Source organism: Adelges cooleyi, unplaced genomic scaffold (genome assembly GCF_023614345.1).
Source record: "Adelges cooleyi isolate 19-005CV unplaced genomic scaffold, UGA_ACOO_1.1 ACOO_flye_CR_arks_rails_tigmint_CR_PRNA_247, whole genome shotgun sequence".
NCBI classification, from domain to species: domain Eukaryota; kingdom Metazoa; phylum Arthropoda; class Insecta; order Hemiptera; family Adelgidae; genus Adelges; species Adelges cooleyi.
In genome coordinates this window covers 3100827-3122356 of record NW_026095912.1, presented here as the reverse complement: position 1 = coordinate 3122356, position 21530 = coordinate 3100827, and the positions used below count along the sequence as shown (strand labels likewise).

Below are 21530 nucleotides of genomic sequence, written 5' to 3'. Positions count from 1 at the left end.
TTTTATTACTCAAAGTTTGTAAAAAAAAAAACAAAAAAGATAGGACATGACTGTGGCGGCAATTCTGATTGTCAAAGTAAAAGTAAATTTGTTTTTTTTCAAAATATCAACCACAGTATATCAAATAATTTATTTCATTACAAATAGTAATAGTATCATGACAACACTTGAACACACATTTAAAAAATATCAATAATTAAATTATAACATATTAATAGTAATAGGTATAATATTATTAAACACTTGTAAAAATTGATAATATACCAAACATTTTGGTAACCACAACAAACGTTTTATTTTATATATATATATTTATATATATATATATATATATATATATATATATATATATGTATAAAACTATTACAACATTGTATTAATAATAAATGACCAACAATAATAACAAAAATTAATATCGTAAAATGTGATTGCAAAAACGACGTATACAATATATATATATTTTTTTTTATTATTAGTAATAGTAGAGTTACGATAAAATTGTGTTTCACAACATTCATGGATATCATTAATCATAATAGAAAAAAAAAACAATACGGAAAATTTAACGTTATTTTATTTAATAGTTACCGTAGTCAGTTCGAATATTGCGACGTTAACGAAAAACAAGTTTTGAACAAAAACAAATGAACTAGAGTTTAAAAAAAAAACGCAAAGCGTCGACAACGATAAAAATATGCAAGACAAAACAATAATTGTATATATCATGTATAAGTTAACGGATCACAACAACGAGAGGACAGACGTAAAAAAGAATGTTTTCGCAAAATTGTTTATTTGACTGATGTCCATTTTGTGGAGAACGAATGAAATACAACAAATTCGTTTTAATCACCAAAGGAAAAATGGATTAAAATTTCCAATTTTTTTTTTTTTTTTAACAACAAATTTTATAACAAAAAAAAATATCACTACATAAAAACACAAAAACAATAGTTTGTTATTTCCCAAAAAAAAAAAAATAATAATAAATTAACTTTAAAAAAATTAGTTAAAAAGTAACATAGAGATTTTTTGACTTAAGTACTTTTACTAGTCTCAAGAATAGAGTTTTCCCAGACAAGTGACAGCGCTGGCTCGGACGTTCGGATTCGGATCGTTGGTCAACACCAACATTTTGCTCGATATCATGCTGAACAACGACTTATCCGGATTGACTTTGTAAAGTATGCCTGCGTTATTGGTAAATCAAACGAGTCGATATTAAAACACAACTGGTAAGTAATGGAAACATTTTTGTAGAAATTATATATTGTTGTAATAATCAAAGGCTAATATTATTCAAACGAAAGAAATAATAAGTTTAATAATGCATGCTAATATATGCTATTATTTGAAATAAAACATAATATCTACTTAGTGAGTCGACCAATTTTTTAGTTTGAAAAACAATAGCTAAAAAAATTATATAATTATATTTTTCGAGTCGCTAAAGAAATAATGTCTATTTAAGTTTATTATTTGTTTAAAAATATAATCAAATTTCTATTTTTAATTTAAATTATTATGTATTTTTTTTCTCTTCAGTCTTTCAAACAAATTGTAATTTACAGTTTTTAATAAAAACAAATTTTTTTAAAATTATTTTAAGGTAAAATTTAAAGAAATTGTTTTCCTTTTTAAACGGTTTAAACAAACTATTTTTTTATTTAAATGGACACATCAATTTTCATTTGAATTAGAAAATTATTTAAATTAGAGTTTAAAAATTTATTTTAATTATTTTATTTCTACATGTTGGTATAAACAAAAATAAAATTTAGTTTTACCGCTACTCAAGCGGTGAAAACAATTATTTTATTTAAATCATTTTTGGCATTTTATTTATAATTTAGGTCGTATTCATATTAAGTTGTAATAAACTAAGTATTTGACCTATTATTTTTTTTATATAATAGTATATATTTACATCATAAATAAGTATCTGACTCGGTAATTGATAATATATTTTTAATAAAGGTTATTTAGTATTAAAATAGTTTATATATTTTTTTAAAATAATTATTTGAATTAAAATTTTATAAAATAATTTAGATAATAGCCAAGGCTGGTCGTAACATACTTACCGACAAATAGTGCGGCACTGGCTCTAATATCGGGAAACACGCTCTTAGTGTACGACAATCCGATCATGGTGTACGTAGTGGTGTGAAGTAAAAAATCTTCTATCTGGTAAAAACAATATAAAAGAAAAAAAGATCATTAGCACTTTAATAGCGTACAGGATAATTGACAGTTCCGGATCGATAAGGTTGGCACGTACCTCTGAGATCCGACAAAGTAAATTAACCGAGACGACGGCTTGTACTATTGGCTTAGCCATCACCACAAGTTCGTCATCGTTTAAACATATTTTAATATAATATCATACACACCATAATATTACAAATGAGCGTGACGAATTCCAAATATTTGACTTTTTTGTCTTCGACCAAATGCTTTTCGGTTAAGGACACGATTTTTTCTGACTGCAACACGGCGCTGACCTGTTTCAAAGCGTACTTACAAGCCTACCAAGGGAAAATAAAACAATTAACACATGATATCATAGTATTTATATTAACATGAATGAAAATTTTATGGTAAGATCAAAATCCGTCCCATTGTTGGCCTTAAACGTTTCGGACGATGGTATCTATATATTTTGTTATGGACCAACCTTATCACACTTCCTTATCTCTACTTTCCTTATCACTCATCTAATTATAAACTACCAGATGAATGGTGTTATAAAAAGTTTCATGGTTTATATGTTTTTCATTGAAGAGAGAGGAATTTATACTATTTCCCTCTCTGCTTGAATAAAACACGGAAACACACTGACAGTTCACACTCCCTTTTGTTTTTAAATATTATAATTAAAAATTCGGCACTTTTACCTCGGCGATATGTTTATTGTTTTCGCACAAGTGCATGAGAAGCGTCACTATGCTGTTGTGATGTAGAGACATGTCGACGTTGATGTCGAAGTCTTTGGTTTTCGCACACAGTTCGCCGTAAAGCCGTATCGAAGTGAACCGCATTTCACTGTTTTCCTGAGCACACAAGAACAAACAAGTACGTTAAATGACTTGCAACAGCTTCTCAAAACCTACTACGGTTTCAATAGTACTGTAAAAAGTGCAGGACAAGTCCATTCGTTTTTAACGGTAAAATCGAAAATAGATTTTATATCCATTTTTTAATTTACTTAGCTATTTTTTCAATCTGACAAACTATAAAATTACCTACAATTTTTTTTTGAAATTCGTAACTTCCAGACGTACATTACAAATATATAATGATATAACAGATATAAAATGTATAACTATACATTTTATAATAATCCTGGCAAACTGTCGTTTGTTATTGATAAATAATTATTAAAATAAAATTAGAACTTATATTCTATTCGTTAGTGAATATTGTAAAATAAAGAAATTGAAAAATAGACAATGTTTCCCTCTCCTAAACGATTTGTTTATCCGTTATTACTAAAAAAAATGTCTTTCAAACATTTTACTTATTTCCTTTTTACAGTCAAAATACCATTTTCACCCTTCCATTCTGATCTCACCATCCCTCCTCTTCTCTACGCTCTCCTTCCCAGTCCCCTCTCCATGTGTCACAGAAGCATGACTGAAATTTTGACACATTCTCAGCCATAAAAATAATTGTATCTACATATCTAGCCGAAATATTTCGGAAAAACATTGAATCATAAACATGCCTATTTCTTTCCCCCCCCCCCTAACTTTTCCTTTCCTCCCTATTTACTTTCACTCCTTCGACCTCACTTTCACTATAGATTAGTGGTGAGAATAATTAAAACGATCAAATCCAGATTAAATTAATTATCAACTGAATGTTTTTATTTTTAAAGCAATACATTCGATCATGAATATTATGTCTTCATTTTTCCATCCCTCTTCAGTCTTTTCCACCTCTTACTTATCAGTCAACTCTCCTATCAATAATCTAATATCAGCTGTTTTTCTTATCAATAATTTCCTCTCTACTTATTCTCACCTACCCATCTATAGCGTCACATATTCCGTGACGTGTCGCAAATTTTTGGAATGGTCCCCAGAGGTACTGCTAAGACATATTCATGTCGAAAACAAATGTCGCTACATTGGAAAAAATAATATAAATGGATACGTTTTCCCTCTTCACCCGGACCTATCCCAGCAGGTACGGTTTTGCGAAATTGTCTGGTATAATAATAATTGGTATGATGACGCTAATTCCAAATAGACCCCGCTCGAGCCCAAACACATATTTATGTAAAAAAAAAATTATGTTAGGTTAGGGCGACTTTAAATCAAATTCAAAAGCCTGTCTTACGTTCTCGAAAAACTGCTTGATCCTGAACGTGAGCGTGGCGTAGTGTTTTTCGAATTGCTCAGCCGACAGATGGGGAATCAACGAGATGAGACCTCGCAGAGCTTCCAACGTTATGTCTGTCTGTTGCGTTTGGTATTCGTCGAGGCCTTGCATCAGGGCGTCCAAAATGAATTGACACTGATTGTCCGACTGCGAGAAAGTTCAAAAAAAATATATATATGAATTATAAAAATTAAAAAAACAGCGAGTAATGGGCGTAGGAGGAGTTTAAAGGAAGTAGACAACCGGGTTTGGTCGGAGGAGCAAGTGGCGAATAGTTATGCTAAATAACTCAGAATGACTAAAAGTATCTAAAAAACAAAAAAAAAACTTGATAAAAAATTCAATGAGAATAAAAACTGATACAAGTTTATGAACAAGGAAGTTAAAAAAAAAAAACAGTGTTAGAGAAGAGGGCATATTTTTTTTATTTAGCTCACCTCAAGTTGTTGGTTTTGGCAAATCACCGTCAGACCTTTCAAACAGTATCTTCTCACGGCGAACGAATTGTCGCTCAAGCACTTAAGGAACACGTTGATTAGACTATTGGCATACATGACGTCGTTGGTAGTTGCTTCGGCACACTGTTAAAAGATATAGCTTACAATAGTTATATCAATATGTAAGTCTCTGGAACTATAGTATAGAACCAGAGTCGGACACTCGCAGGAGTATTTAAAATAAAATATCAAAAATCTACAATACATGTAGGTACATTGTAAGTTATGGTTGGTAGTGTGCAGCTAATGGGAGTAAGAAACGTGGACGATTTGTTTAACGAAGAATGTACAGGAAACATGTTATTTTGCAAACCAATTTATTGGGGAAAGGGGAAGATGGTGATTATTTAAGTATTTATTTTTTCACGATTAATATCAGAACTCTATAACCGCCGTAACTTGTTATTTGGAAAATATTTTATAAAAAATTATAAGACATTACACAATCATTCAAATTCATAATAGGCGTTAATGCTTTGAAATTTTAATCTGTCATAGGGTGATTGAAAAACGTTTACAAGTTTACAAGTCGTACAAATATTATTTTTCCCATGTTTTATCTTTTATTTTGATATAAGAAAAAGTTAGGTTAATTTCGTTGGATTAGGTTAGACTTCCCTGTATTTTATCAGATTGAGTAAACACATATTATTGTTCTACCCGCGGCTTACTATATATATATATATAAGTAAAATGGCAGCTTAAAGGAAGCTAATAAAATTAATTGATCAAGATATTATACAAATAAATTGATCAAAAAACATTGATATCTCCCATTACGCTGTCATTTTATGAATTGACAGTATAATAAAGTGTGAATGTACAATAACCAGGTACATTTAGGCCAGGGTTCTACCGTTTGCCGGGTCGGTACGATACTCACACACAAGCACAGCACGACTATGCCGATCCGTTGACATTCCATTGTGCTGCTCAAGTTCTTGTCAAACCGGTTGATTATTTTGGAGATCAGTTCAGGATGGCTTTCGACAAGTCCTCTGCAAAATAGAAATACACGACCTCAATAAAGTCAATGTCAGGTAACAAATGACGCAATCACACTCCCTCACTTGATTATGCACGGCGCCAATTTGTGCATTACAATGTCGACGGTCGAGTCCAAGCACGTGACGGCTTCCATCACGTTGTCCGAGCACTCTATGAGTTGGACTGCTCTCAAAAAGTTGTACAGAGTTTCGTGGGCGATCCTAGGCGGGTAAAAATAAAAACGATAAGAGGACATGAAGCAGAGTTGGCATAAAGCGAAAATTAAAAAAAAAAATTCAATCTTTTCCTCAATGAAAAAACATTGGACCTTAAACATGCCTAATGACCGGCTGATTTTCTGTCTTTTATCAATGATCTCTAATCAGCTAATTCTTTTTTCAAAAATCAGTAACTAGATTGCTAACTTTTCATAATAGGTGACGCAAAAAAAATGGGCATCTGGGTGTGGCCTTCGTACACTATGTATACAGAGTTATATATAAAATATTCATTAGTGTCCTGAAGCCACAATTAAGATGACAGAAAATATGCAATCTAGTTTCTTATTGATATATCCTCCTCCCCTTTACCTTCTCCTCCCCACTCGTCCCCTATAAGTCACAAAAGTAGCGAGTAAATTTCAACCCCAACCGAAAGACAAATTAATGGCAAAAAAACAAAGACTGAACAAGTTAAGTTTTTTTTTTGGCTATACATAAACCCAATAAAACCAAAAAAGCATTTGCGCAATACTTGAAATTATTTCAGGGGGAGCTAGACATGAATTTAAATTTGTCGGTGGTTCATGGCTATGTACTGTTAATTGATTACATGTCGTACACCGACAACAATGTAGTCGCCATATTTCGCGTTTGCCGAGTGGAACAGTTTAGCCGGAATGAACGAAAAACGAGAATTTCCCTACACCTACTTGCACTGTCGATTTCTCAATTATTTTCAAAATGTCGGACATAAATATTTATCTCGTCCCATAAGAGCCCATGTAATATTTATATAGTTTCTGTTTATTCTGCGCTATCGATTTCCCTTTTCCCGACATTCCCCCCGTGCCCTCAATATCTTTATTCTCCCCTCCTCCTCCTGGTCACCCGTTAAACATAGGAATAATAGTCGGTCTTATAACATACTTTGCCGGGTTTATGTCGTACACCTCTTTGTACGACACAAACACGTTCTTGTTGGCTCCCCGGATGGGCGAACCGACGTCGATGAGCGCGGCCAACGTGAGGAATATAATGTTGAACAGATCCGGGAACGAGTCCATGGCGGGCTGTCGGTCATATTGTTTCAGGACTTCGTTCAAACCGCTTAGGGCCTGAAAAAAAAACAACCCGTTAACTTAATCCAACTACACTCTGTACTGTCTCACAGAAGAACGGTACTGCGCAAAAAGCAAAACGCGTCACTCCTCGCACAATTGATGCAAAATTGCTACGGCTCGAAATTTGGGTTTTTTTGTTAGTTAAGGTCGATAGCTATAATTGTTATCTACAAAATAGTATACCGCCAGAAGTCATAGCCCAACCAAAGATTCTGTAATACACTTGTATCAGTATACGGTATTGAATTTCTTAATTTTTGCGGTAAAAAAAAAATTAATACTGCCAAGTTTTGAAATGCTGCGTTGTTGAATGTTTTTTTTATAGTCGAGCATAAGAAATCAAGACTGACTCGGTTCGATTTGAGACATTTTAGCATAATAATTCTTAATTGGATCCGTGAAGAAGTAAACTGCCCCATTTTGTGTTGTAGCAATAGATTAATTTCAAATGCAACTGCTTTTCTCATTATGACGTAAAAAAAAAAATTGTTTGAAATGGAAAACTGCCAAAAAACCAAATGTGGCAATTTTATATTTTAAATATCTATTGCTGAACTGTCATAACCTTTAATTTCTGTTGTCTGGTTAAGACTTAATTGAATAGCCTAAAATTGAACTAACAAGCCCCGGGTAACATAAATAATTGCAAAGTATTAAAATCGAAGCTTTAAAACTAACCATTTGGGAACAGTTTCAATCTTGCCCAAGGGCGAGTCCTGTCCGCACAGACGCATACAATTGAGTAATGCGTTTTGGTTTCTGCGCAGTACCGTTCTCTCGTGAGACAGAGTATATGTACACCAACGCCAATGCTGACAGCAAGTACTAAAGTCCACTTTTAAAAACCAGTTAAACATCCGCCTATATTCGATTTACCGACGAATTTGACAATCGTTTTTTGTCGGACGGGGCCAATTGAACATTTTGTTGGAAGAAGCAAGTGATCCCCAAACCCCCTCTTCCCCATTTTCACTACTACTCACGGCTATAGGGATAAGCGAGGCGACCGGCTTGTTCAGGAACTGTTTGGCGCTGTTGTCGTACAACGGCGTTAACGTTATGAACTCCAATAGGGCGTTAACTATCTTTGGACTTATCTGCCCTTCGCTGCCCAGACTCTGCCAAATGGTGCACACGGTCCTGAAAGGCACATTTACCGAATTACAACTAATACTACACCATCAAATCATACCGTAGTTGTAACCGTTATTATAGGCTAGTCACGTTAGTATTATATTTATAAAACAAATTGTTTTACCAAGAGAACTTTCGAGTAAAACATTTATTGTGTTCGAATACGTACATCAAAAGACAACGCTTTAAAGCCTATAAAATATGATTTCAAAATCTCATTTACTTATAAGAGGGAATACGTCTAGTATAATATTATAATAATTGTTATATACAATTATGTTATAATTGAACGTGTAAATAATACAATTCTTTACCATCACTTTTGTTTTATTTATTCAACTATTATTATTTATCAACATGTATTATTTAGTAATTAAACCATTTTCGATTCGTGGAAACAATTTAAATTATTGTTGCACCATGTTTTTCATATTTTATTTAGGAAAAGGAATAAGTCCGACAATTGAGTACCCTGACAGAGCCCTGTGTAAACAAGTAAAGTTCTTATTTTGAGTACAGCAGTATTTTTCGTATAGATACCCCTTAAATATATTGTAAAAACGAACTTCCCAAAAACTTTAACAACTTAGCTCTCTTATTTATTCCACTCCGTATCAATTTGTTTTTTTTTCATAAGTATAACTGCTTTAGGATTATCATAAAACCTTGTTTTTTATTGATTTGGAAATGATTAAGAAATAATTAAATATGCAGGTGAAAAACTCAAACCAAATTCAGATTTAGCGAAGAAAATCATAAAAAAAATTATATTTTGGTTATCAAATTTTGAGTATTGTACCAAAAATATAAGTAATATATTAAATAGAAAGATAGATGAAAAAAATAAAGGAGAAAATTGGTTTGCAATGAGTAGAAATTGATTTATACGATACATAAAAAAAAATTAGCTTTTATATCATACTTACGTTAAACATACAATATTAGTATGGAGACATCAATATTCGCGTTGAACTTAAGTTTACAATTTTAATGACTTTCAGGTATTTTAAGTTATATTGTTAATTAAGTACATTCGATAAATACAATGACATAATGTATATTAGTACAAACTTTAAGAAAATTAGTACAACCGAGCCCAACCCGATGAATTGGGCATTATTAGTGTATTTTTTGTTTTATAAAGTGAAAAATAAAAAATAATTATTATTTTAAATTCTTTATTCATTTTTTGGTTATTAATTATCACAATCGTAATAGGTTATTCGCAATTTATTATCTGTTGGACATATTAATTATTTATTGTTGGCGGATAGTTATTTTTATTCATATTAGATGTTTTATTTGGTTTTTGTGTAAACATAAAAACGCATTCGATTAAATTACAATACAGAGCAGCATTCAATCGATTCACCTTTGATATTAAAACCATTCAAATTATTACTAATAAATTTGTCCACATTTTAAGTAGTTTCAATTAAAAAGTAATAATAATTTGGTCCTCTTTGTACTGTTTACAATTTGTAAAATAACACTTAATAACAATAATAACTGCCTAGAAATATTTTACAAGAGTTTGGATGATAAAGATCCATTTGGGAAATCCTTTCAGTAATATTAATTTTAATAAAACAACATTCTCGATATAACCACGCTTAACAACTATGGTACTCGCGTTACTAAGCTACGTGTGCTGTAACCCACAACGTACTCACATGTTAAACGGTAAATTCTGATTGATGAGCAGTTCCAGAAAATCAGGTACGTTGTACTTTCCTAGGGTGATCAACGATTTAATATTGTTTGCTTTGATTTCTTCGTTGGGACTCTCGATCCTTTGGAACAATTGACCTAAGCATACAACAATACGTAGACAATTATTATCGTAGAGCCGATGATAACAAAAATTAACAATAATCCATTTTTATATTAAACCTTTTGGGTTAGTTTTTTGTGAAACGTAACCTCAGGTGTAATATAAATATTTTTTAAGTAAATATCATTATTGATTATTGTTAGTGTCTCACCCATGATTTCGTTGAAAGCTTTTTGTGAAAACTGTTGAGCCACTATCGGAAATAGTATGATCAGCATCTCGCTAGTTTTCAGCTGACATTCCTCTTCGTTGTCGGCTAAACCGTCGATGAAGTATATACAGAAATTTGGCAGGTCGGACGGCTCCAATATTTTCTGCATGGCCTACAAAAGAAGATAAACAGAAGAGTTAGGATTAGATGCGGACGCAAACCAATTGTCTATTTTACACCTTATCGACCCTATAATGAGCTTTACCCGTAGTGCCGTGGGAATATTATTATAACAAAAATTTTAGTTATTTAGGGTTGTTTTTTTTTTTTACTATTCCAGCAACCGTTAGCACTTAAATATTTTTGCATGGGTTCATCCGGTACGTACCTCCAGGAGCAATTTGTACGACTCAGTGCTGTGGTCGCTCATGATTTTGTCGATAAATTCGGATTCCTTGATGAAACTCTCTGTGAACGTGCCCTTGTAGATGGCCGTGATCCTTAGCAGGATGTCCAAAGTCTTGTAAACATTTAAGCGGGTCTTCTCGTCGGGATCGCCCATGCGTATGCACATCTGAGCGAACAGGGCGGCCGATGAATTCAAACACTGCGGCAACTGCAAACAACGGTCCAATTGTTAAATAGTAATCGTAAGGTTTTTATAATTTTGGGAAACATATAAATTTAAAAATATTATATTATACACTGTATGTTGTCGTTTTTTTTCACTTTCTTCTAAATGTCTTCATTTTTATTAATTATTTAAAATTTTGTTAGGTAAGGTAAGGTTAAGTTAGGTTAGTTGTCATTGTAACCAATATAATGAAAATATTGTTCAGATACCTGTTAATTGTTGATTCAATCACACACGGTAACCTGGAAATTCAATACGGTCAAAGAGTAATTTTCCCCTTTTTTTTTTGGTTTTCCCTTAACAAAAGAAAAGCTTGACAACAGATTTTAGAGAAAATTGCATACTATGTTATAAGGCCACGCTAAATCTACCTTTAAACTAATTTTTACACCTCAAGTCCCATAACTTTCACTAAGATTTTTTCCTAAAGACTTTTTCGAAAAGATTTCTAGTCTATAGATTTGATATTTAAATAAATTGATTGATCGGTTTAGGAGATACCTACATGATTCCAAAAGCAAAAATAAGAACACATAATTTTAATAAAAAATCCCTTCCTTGGCTCCACAACGAGGCTAAAACCTACTATGTATGTAATCTAATATTGTTTATTTTTTTTAAGTTCCACTAAAATTTTACGATACCATGTCAACTACATGCAAATGGGAATATGAGTCTAATAAAAAAATAATAATTACTCAAAACTACACCACGTTTCTGGTGTATTAATAAAAATACAGTATAGGTTTTGTTATTAAATTTAGATTTTGACAAAATTTACTTATACATCTTAAGGGATTGTGCCCATAAGAGGCAGAGGCAAATTTATAAGTACTAATTTGAAAAAAAAACATATTTATTAAAACACTAAAACTTAAATACAACCGAATGAACTATTTTCTAGAATTTATACTTTTTCGAAATGACAATTCTAGTGACAATTATTATTACACACTGTAATTCATAGTCGCAAGTGGTCATTGGGTTTGAAATCAAAATTTCAAGTTAATTTTTTAAGTATCATCAACAATTTTTTTTTTAAACTTGTCGTTGACTCTACTAATTGCCCTCCTATTAGGTTAACATAATAATATAATAAAATAGTGTTAACCTCCTGGTTGACAAGGGAATGGATCGGATAGTGATAAATGCGGATGAAATGTGATGGCGACGAGTTGAAATCGATAATTCCTGGATTGAATTGAAAAGAGATGATTGATAAGAAACAGAAACCCAGCTGACCATAAGACATGTTCACGATCCTCCAATGTTTTTCATTAGTGGAAAATATTGAATTTCCGAAAAAAAATTTTAAACACCCAGATTTTACCCAAATAACAGACGGTCATTTTTACCTTTGTCATCTGAAAGTTACTGTGTTTGTAGTAACAGTTGAGGATATTCTGCAGTATCTGACTGGCAATGAACCGCTGGTAACTCCTCCTGGACACCATGTACGGTTCCAGTATCTGATTGATCTCGTCAATGACTTCGAACGATCCGCTTCGGATAATAATCAACTTGTCGATGACATCGCCTAGAAACCGGTAATCAGTTATAAAAGACAGTTTCTTTTTCATAACGTTAGCTATGTATGTACGGAATCGGTTAATGCAACGTCACTTTTCCATTTTGCGTACATTATACAATAAAATTAGCGTTATCCCCAACAATACCGTATGTGGGCGGTAAGTTAGTACCGACAACTCTCCTTTGTCGAGCAAAATATTATTAATGAGGTTTTCTGGTGGTATTACTCACACAAATGGTCAAGTGTGGACAGAACTTGCTTTTCGTCGGACATCGCTATATCGGATGAAGACAGTTGGAATGTCTTGGCGATGCATTTGGTTATGATCAACGACCTCGTGCCCATGTCTACGGGTTCTATGTCGGGTACGGGTTTGCTAAAAAAAAAAAATAAAATAAACATGATATTATTTATACACGACTGCGGAACAATGAGGGTATTGTATTTTTTTTGGTGGTTTATTAACAGGCCACAAGATTACAGCCAGGAACCTCATTTTAGAACCTTCTGTTACATGCTAAATTACACGGTACTAGTAAGCCATACTACTCAAGTTTTTCTAGACCAGTTATTTGGAATTAGTAACAAAAATCACATTCAAGAAGAAAATTTAATGCAAATCTGTACACACACTAGACCCAGCTTTGGTAATATGTTTACTGAGCTGTTCAGGCTGTGCTGGGTTTTACAACAGTACTTGGATTTACTAGTCTAGTTTTCTAAATTGAGTGTTTAATTATGAACTTGGTACAAACAGTCACAAGATTTTCTGGCTTTTGGGTTTAGTGTCGGCGTCATCATATTATTTAGTTTTTTTATAATACATGTTAATCGTATACATTTTTTATGAGAATATTACCAATGACAATTATTATTATTAGCGTTATTAATACTACCGTAATAATAATTATTATAATATTATAATCGTACATATAAGATCCCAACACTTGGTAGTACAACGTATCGGTCAGCGAACTGTAATTGGTGATTTGCTCGACCAACATTTTAATGACAGTGTCCCGGATGATGGTCAGATTGGGTACGGTGTCGCTGTTGTCCACCTTTCCCGTGAGTTCGGCCACATTGCCCAGACACTTGATCAACAGTTTCTTAGTGTCCAGATTCTGATAAGACATATTATTCGCGTAAATAATTGGTGACATATTAATTATTTGTATTAATGAATTTCAGTAAAAGTATTTAGTATATCACACAGGTTAAAAAAATACATGTATTTTGTCTATCCCTGGCCGTACTCGTACAAGGTGGTACTACTGACCTTGGTCAGGCCTATTTGCTGGGTGATGAGTATGACGATGTCGTACACGGTGCTGATGACGGATTGGAGTTGCCCGTTTTTCACAATGTCTGACACGATGATAGCGATGGACGAGCGAATCTTGTCGCGGTTCAGCTCGTTGCCCTTGTCCCGGATGAGCACCAGAAACTTGTTGGGCTGCTTATTCAGCTCACTGCCGACAAACTCCAGCAGTTGCTTGACCACGAAACCTGTGTGCGCACGGCTCAGCACACCGATGGCGCTGGACAGTTCCTGTGTGAAAAAAAGTGTTAACATCGCTTACAGAAAAACTGTTTAAGATAAAAAAAAAAAATCATTAAGAATAAATTTTATTTTTTGAATGGTTAGTCTTCAATAAGAAAATATAAGGACATTTTTTTTTTTTTAATGATAACATAGTTGAATGGTTTTGAGTGGGAAATGTATTGTAAAAAAAAAGGTGGATGAAGCCGCTGATACGGGCTGTCCTAGATCAGCAGGGGTTTCCCACGTTCATCAAGCCATCCTTTTACTCAGTTATAACTGTCATCCTACTCTAAAATTGAAATATTTTATGGTGGAATGCCCTATATACTAATTGAATAGCTGAGTTCAGAAATTGGGCATGTCCTGCTGGATTGTGATGGGTTTAAAAATGGTGTGTGTATTATTCACATGTTTTTTTTGTACATTTTTCTTGTTAATAAAATGATCCGCTAAGTGTGATTATCTAAATTTGTAGAGGGGGCCAGCAGCCTATCAAATAACTCTTACAAAAGTGTCCAAAAGGGGGAGGGTAGGGGGAGGTGTTGTATTGCCTCCTAATAATGTACACGGCGGTGTTCATGATGCACTCACAACGCTGTTGTCGAACGCCATCCTGGCCAGCGACTGGAATATGAGGTGCATCAGCTTTTTGGTCAGCGACAATTCCCTGTTGTCGAAATACACGGCCACCTTGGCCACCACTTTGATGATGAGGAACATGTCGGCCGTCAGCGTCTTGGCGTGGTCGCACGTTTTCCCCAGCTCGTCCAACACCTTTTCGGTCAAGTGAAAACACCAATACTTGTCGACGTTTCCCTCTTCCAGCGCGATCGTCAGCGTGTTCAACAGCACCGCTTCCCATTGCTTCTGTCCGTTTTCCGGTGCGGCTACAAAACAACATTGGTAAGTATGCAGATGAGTTTCATTCCAAATACACGAGACACATCTTAATTTATTAATTATATTGAAACTCATGATTCAGATTTTAAATTCTTAATGATAACATATTGTTTTAAAATTTACTATTTTTTTAATAATGCCTTTGAGGTTTGATTTATTTTTATATAATCCTAGACACACTATGTACATTAGCATCATATACTAATTATTCCAATGAAACCGGATTAATATTTCAATTACCGAAATTAAAAATAAAATAGAGATCCGAATGTAACATAAATTTATCTACCTATTTAATATGAATAATTAGTACAGAAATTGACTTTAGGTTTATCACTGTTGAGTTAAAAATTTCTGAATATACAACTTTGGAGGCAATTTAAATAATAATTAGACGTTTTGGAGAAATTCTTAGGCTAGATGCGGGAAAAACTAAATAGAGTTTTGGTTTTACCTAAGTGTTGTTATATTACTTACGGCCATCGAGCTGTCATGTTGTTATTAACGTTAAAAGCTATTTACAAAAAAAAAATAGGCTTGTCTATTACCGTCCAAAAAGTGCACAAGTATGTCAGCGTGTTTCATCCAGAATGCCTTCTCGTTGTCAGACAAATCGTGAAAACCGTAATTGAGCAGGAAATTGATCACTGAACTGCCCCGGTGGTCTTTGAACGGTTGACACAACAGATACAGACACCGCGATACGATCAAATCTTTCTCCTGCACAAACCTAATGGACCCTGTGTGTGGATGTAGGAGAAAAAAAAATTGCAATAAGTAAATTTCAAAAGGTGACACTATTAATTTTAAAACAAACTATTGTGTGTGTGTGTGTGTGTGTGTGTGTGTGTGTGTGTGTGTGTGTAATCGTGTCTTGAGGTTTTTTTTTTGGTTTAACTTAAAAAAAAAACCTTTGACTTCTGAACGTTAGAGTCAACTTAAATCCACCTTCAGTTTAATGTTCAGACCACGAGTCTGTTCAAGTCCCAAAATTATGCTGCAAAAAGCGGAAAAAAAGAAAATGTTTCTACCCGTTCTGGAGGGAAAGGGTAAACTAAAAACTTTAATGCATATTACTCTTTATGTAACATTTCAAATATTTACTGCGAATTACAAAAAAAAATCATTATGACTACACACAGTACAAAACTTTAATCAACTTATCGGTTACACAAAATTTAGTATTATTATTATTTTATTTGAAACAATGCTTTTTAGTTTACTAAATTAATTAGGGAATATATTACAACTATATTAACGGTAAATAAAATTAAAAAGGCCATCACGCTCGGGGCCTACCGTTGACCATTCCTATCTAGGCCCACTTACTGTCCTGCATTGCCCTGGCCAGGATGTAATACACAGTAAACGGCAATAGTGAGAAAGCTTCTTACTCAAGTGCGACTTTGTGGCCATGTGCGCCAACGATCGGGCAATCGAAGGTATAGCGCTCTCGTACTCGGGATTGAGCAGACAACTCAACAGCTTGTTCCAGCACAACGTCTGCACCGGCTCGATAGAGGTGCACAAAATGTAAATGGCGTCTTCGCACGTCTGTTTGATTTGCTGACCTTCGTTTTCGTACGAATATTTGTTCTAGGAAAAAAATAAAACTAATTGTAACATTTAAAACATGTAGGTAAAATGTATTGTAGCGATGGTGTGTTTAGGCGGTCTAAGCGATCATACCACTTGAATGTATTGTCTTTTACATTAGATTAGATTAGGTTATGTAATACACTTTATTATCACCAATAATACCTAACCGTAGGGGTGGAAATGATGTCGGGACATTAAAATTATTTTATCGCTCAAATGTGATTCAGTTTAATTGCGCAATGCTCCCAGTTTAATTTCATTTAACTTTGTTAAAATCATTTTTCGTATAAAATGCTTAATGAATAATTGATTTAGAGGGAAACTAAGTTTTATATATTATAATCTATTAAAATAACAAATTCCGTATGTTGAACACAATTTGAAAATATTAAAAAAAATTTGAATAATTTCATTTTGACACTTTAAATCTCCAACATGCTGCAAGCAATTATGAATTATTATTATTATTTTAATCTTTATAAAGTTAAATTAGGTACTTGTTTTATATTTTAATTATTTTATTTCAACAGGCTGTTAGTACCGTTTTTCTTTATTTTGAGCTACTTCACCTAAAGACTGAAAATGCATTTATTAATTATTAAAAAGTCACATAATATTACAACTCAACTTTATCAATATGTTTTTCGCTCTTTGTTAAAAACATATTTAAAAAAAAAAATGAGTGAAAACATAAATGTTTTCATGTTTGGTACCATTAAAAAAAATATTATATTTTTTTAGTTTTTAAAATTGGATTGATAGTCCTTAAAAAAACGTATAACTATAACTTGTAAATTTAATCATTTAAATTGGATACGCTCTCGATAATTACACTTTATTAGTTATTAAATATTATTAATTGTTCTACGTTAGGTAATGGTTTACATTTGACGAGCCATAATTGCAGATGTTTCGTATCAGAAACTCTATAAAACAATCGTCTTTTTCGGTCAAGTGTCCTTGGTATGCGAAGCAAATGAATATTTTCACCAACAAGTTTTTCATCTGAAAAAAATAAAAACCATTTTTTAAATAAAAAAATTGCCCACGTCATTTATATTTGTATTATTATTAATTATATATTTTTAAGGTTGCCTATCAAGTAGTTTCCGTTAAACATAATATTTGGTTTAATACACAAGCAAGTTTTGAGTTCTATCATTATTATTTATTAGTCGATTATAAATTGTAAATTATTATTAACGCGCATTACTTGAAACGTGATATTGGACTTGAGCAGATCATACAGAATTGGTATGATTTCCGAAGATTTTGATTTTATGCTCTGGTTAGAGGCGTTCAACAAGTGTGAAGCGATAAGCAAAGCGCCCATCCTCCCTTGGTCAGAGTTGGACTGCAAGTCTCGCATGATGAGGTCGAAAATTTTATCGCCAAAGTGATTGCCTACAGCATAACAACCGTCTGTATATTAGTGGAGCTATAGATTATGTAGCGTTAGTAATATTAAATACAACAAAGATTGTCATTATCAATACAATGCCACTGACAAAGTGGTGATTCATCGTTCTTGTTACCAAACACCAAACAACGTAAAAGCCTACAGTTGTTGCGAATTGATTAAATCAAAATAAATTTGTGTTACTAAACCTATTTGAGTTGTACGTTACATTTAAATGACGAAAATAATATGCTAATATTATATTGTAATTACGTTAAAATTACGTACCCAAATAAGTGTAGCACCTAAGGACTTCCGAGTGATTTTTCATAGACATTGGATAATCGTAATCTGGCATGACGACCACCTGGAAACGAGTGCAATAATAATCAACTGTTAGTATCGAGTACAAATAATATTTTCACTACCGTGTGTGTGTTTAATATGCTTACCATGTCGTGCAAAATTAAGAACAGGTTGTCGATGACTGGATCCAACATACCCTCTGATGCTACAGATAGAAAACTAGCCAAGTACTGTGTGATCCAGTATCGAGACAAGCCGACGGACGCACACCTCTTGTATAAATTCATAATATTGGTCAGCACAGATATGACGCTTTTGTTGATGGTTTCTTTGCTCAACAACATTATGATCGTGCTGAACGCTTCGAGAACGCATTCGTAAACCTTAAAGGCAAGGACAGTTGAGAAAAACAATTGAAAAAACTTGGTTACAATCAATACGGCGTTTTTTAGAACATATTCTAATAATTATAAACAGTAAATTGGGGCTAAAACAATAATTTCAAAAAAAAAAAAACCTTATAGCCATTACATAGCAGTAATTTACGATTTACTGACCTTGACGTCTTTCGATATCAACCAAGAGTGATTCATTATTTTAAACACCTCTTCCACTTTGGCAGAATATTTCAACTTGGTCTGGTCAAAATCTGTAGACTCGCACTCGATTATGGAAGCACACACTTGTCCAATAGCTATAGCAAAAATGTATGACGACAATTCACAATACAAGTGAGTTTATACTACCAATAGGTTAAAGTATAAAATATATATTTATAATTTACTCCTGTTATGGGAAATTTACAAAATTTGTAGTTGACAAACTTTACAAAGACTTTATAAGTATGATGTTCTCATGTAAAAATGTTTTTAAAAAAAAATGCTAACCCGTTGCGTATATTTTCCGATGAGCGTCCGATTTGATTAGTACCAAAATGGAGCAGACGGACGACAAAAATGATTCGACAAATCCAATGAATTTCTGTGGATGGTTGGCCGCTAGATGTCCAAGAGAATAGATTATTGAACAATGAGGAGGTATGCCTTCTTGTAGGTGAGACATGAGGGTTTGAATAATCTTAAATACAATATAATACAGACATGATATTATGTGTTTGAATATTATGCCTATACTTATTTGGCAAATAAAAAGCAATGTATTTAATTATAATTTATCTGTGGTAAAAACTAAAATGTATTACTTGTTCAGAACGACCACGTCCTAATATAATGAGGATATCAGACGCCCGGAACTGAGAGTCCGACGACCGGATCATTTCATTTTTGGCAAACTGAACTAGATGGTTTGTAAGCTCGGCATCAAATTCGTTCAGGTGCTTTTCGCATACGACTTTCATTACCGATAACAGTGATTTAGTCTCGACAACGCTCAACTGAAATTGTGATGAGACGACATTGTTAATTTAATACATAAAACCATAAGTACTTTTCAAGTTTGCAAATAAAAAGGTTAGGTTTTGTAAAATAACCAACGGTTAGATTCGGAACTTCAGACAAACATAATAATATAATCTACGACACAGTGCACAGACTGGGTGTACTCACCGAGTTTTGCAGTTTGTAGTGTATCATGTTTTGGATCACATGTTTGGAATGCGTTTCGGCCAACTTTTGCAGAGACAATGTGACAGCGCTCAGAACTTTTTCGTCGCGATCTGCGGTCAACATGTGTAAGAGACGATCGACGACGCCTGTTAAAAAAAATGTGATAACAGAAATCATGATTTAGGAAAAACAATTGCAATAGTTAAAATAACGTATAACGAACTTTGATTAACAATATTAAATATATATATATATATATATATATATATTAATTTATTCAATCGATGAGTACTAGTGTATAAAGTAACTATTTTAATACAGTAGAACAAATTATTATATAGATAAGAACCAAAACGAGCACAATCGATAGAGAATATTTAAGTTTAGTGTTTATGTTAGTAACTCGGCAGTGTAAATGTAGATGAGTGCTGTTTGTGATCACAGTAGTGTTTAAAAAATAACCCTTGTCCATCGATTGCCAGCAATGGTTGTGTGGTTTTTGTTAAGATTTAACGGGCGAAAAAGGGGCCTAGGAAATGGAATATGGCCGACTGAACAGCCGTAAGACAAGGGCACAGCTGGTCGACAAAACAGAGTATGTGTTGTATGAATATATTTACTGTGTTTATCGTAACTCACTCTGGACGTTGATGTTTTTGCTCTCGGCCTCGTTGCTTTCCTTGCCGAAAATCTGCTCCATCCTGTCAGGGCTTGTTGGCTAGATGGCGGCGATAGAACGACGGAGTCGGGCCTTGGCTGGTCGAAGGCGAGACTCTCGGTGTCTGCACTACGACGAATCGACACCCTGGCCCATCAATGAAGGAAATCCGAGACAGGGGGCCACGATTGGCAACAAACAACCAGCAAACCGCGTTAGGACGACATCGAAATCTGCTATGCTCGTCGTCGCCCGTCGGTAGGGTTTATGGCTGTTTTTTTTTTTCAATATTACCTATATGTATTGTGAACTTGAAGTTTATTACTATAACTAAGTACGGTTAAGAAGTATATTTGTGTGTGTTTTTTTTTTTATGTTTATTTGATATAATGACTCGACTTTGTCCTCAGACAGTGATGACAATAACATGTAATAATATTAAATATATAATAATAATAATAATGTTCTAACAATCGTGATCTGGCGATACAACAGCAACAGAAACTGTGATAACTAGTGCAGCGGCGCTGATAAGGGATGATCCGATGATAAGTCACGCCACCTGGAGACGGTCGGACGGTAGACGTGGTGTCGTCGCCGGTGCGGGCAGCGCTGACCCGCTGCCGTCAATTGACCGAAATGGGTAAAGTTTTAAAAAAACGCACCTTTTTTGCTGTTTTTATTGAAAAGTTTGACAAAAATTCTATTTAAATTCATTGTATTGTTAATATTTGTTTTTGTATAATTTCAAAAAATCATATTATTTCAGTAGAATACGATTGGTTTTCTCTTACACTTTACATTACTTTAATCACACAAATCATAATAGACTAGATTAATTTAATTAATTAATCACTAGACTAAAATTATTTAACTTACCCTGTGCTTTAATTACAATATTATGAATGACCAACCGTATATTTAGTTATAACGCTGAAATTTGGAGAAACTATCCAAATAATCGTAATTTATTAACATTTCAATATATTTTTACTTTACATATTGTATTTACTAAAAAGTGTAGCGTGAATTATTTAAACACGTCTATTGAATTATTGAAG

General features: G+C 33.3%; 1 protein-coding gene across 1 annotated transcript; it reads right to left on the bottom strand.

Moving 5' to 3' along the window:
* Positions 1 to 416: 416 nt before the first annotated feature.
* Positions 417 to 20941, bottom strand: LOC126836663 (maestro heat-like repeat-containing protein family member 1). Its single transcript, XM_050570259.1, has 29 exons — positions 20451 to 20941; positions 19812 to 19957; positions 19448 to 19639; positions 19134 to 19323; positions 18804 to 18940; positions 18393 to 18629; positions 18229 to 18307; positions 17755 to 17945; positions 17427 to 17546; positions 16337 to 16538; positions 15491 to 15682; positions 14634 to 14929; positions 13776 to 14048; positions 13427 to 13620; positions 12727 to 12872; positions 12321 to 12502; positions 10720 to 10947; positions 10332 to 10503; positions 10020 to 10155; positions 8196 to 8352; positions 7019 to 7206; positions 5954 to 6091; positions 5767 to 5881; positions 4824 to 4967; positions 4345 to 4533; positions 2898 to 3053; positions 2394 to 2528; positions 2085 to 2187; positions 417 to 1190 (listed from the first exon to the last, which is right to left on the bottom strand). The coding sequence occupies exons 1-29, from the start codon at positions 20509 to 20511 to the stop codon at positions 1057 to 1059; spliced, it is 4833 nt and encodes a 1610-aa protein (XP_050426216.1). The 5' UTR covers positions 20512 to 20941; the 3' UTR covers positions 417 to 1056.
* Positions 20942 to 21530: the final 589 nt, after the last annotated feature.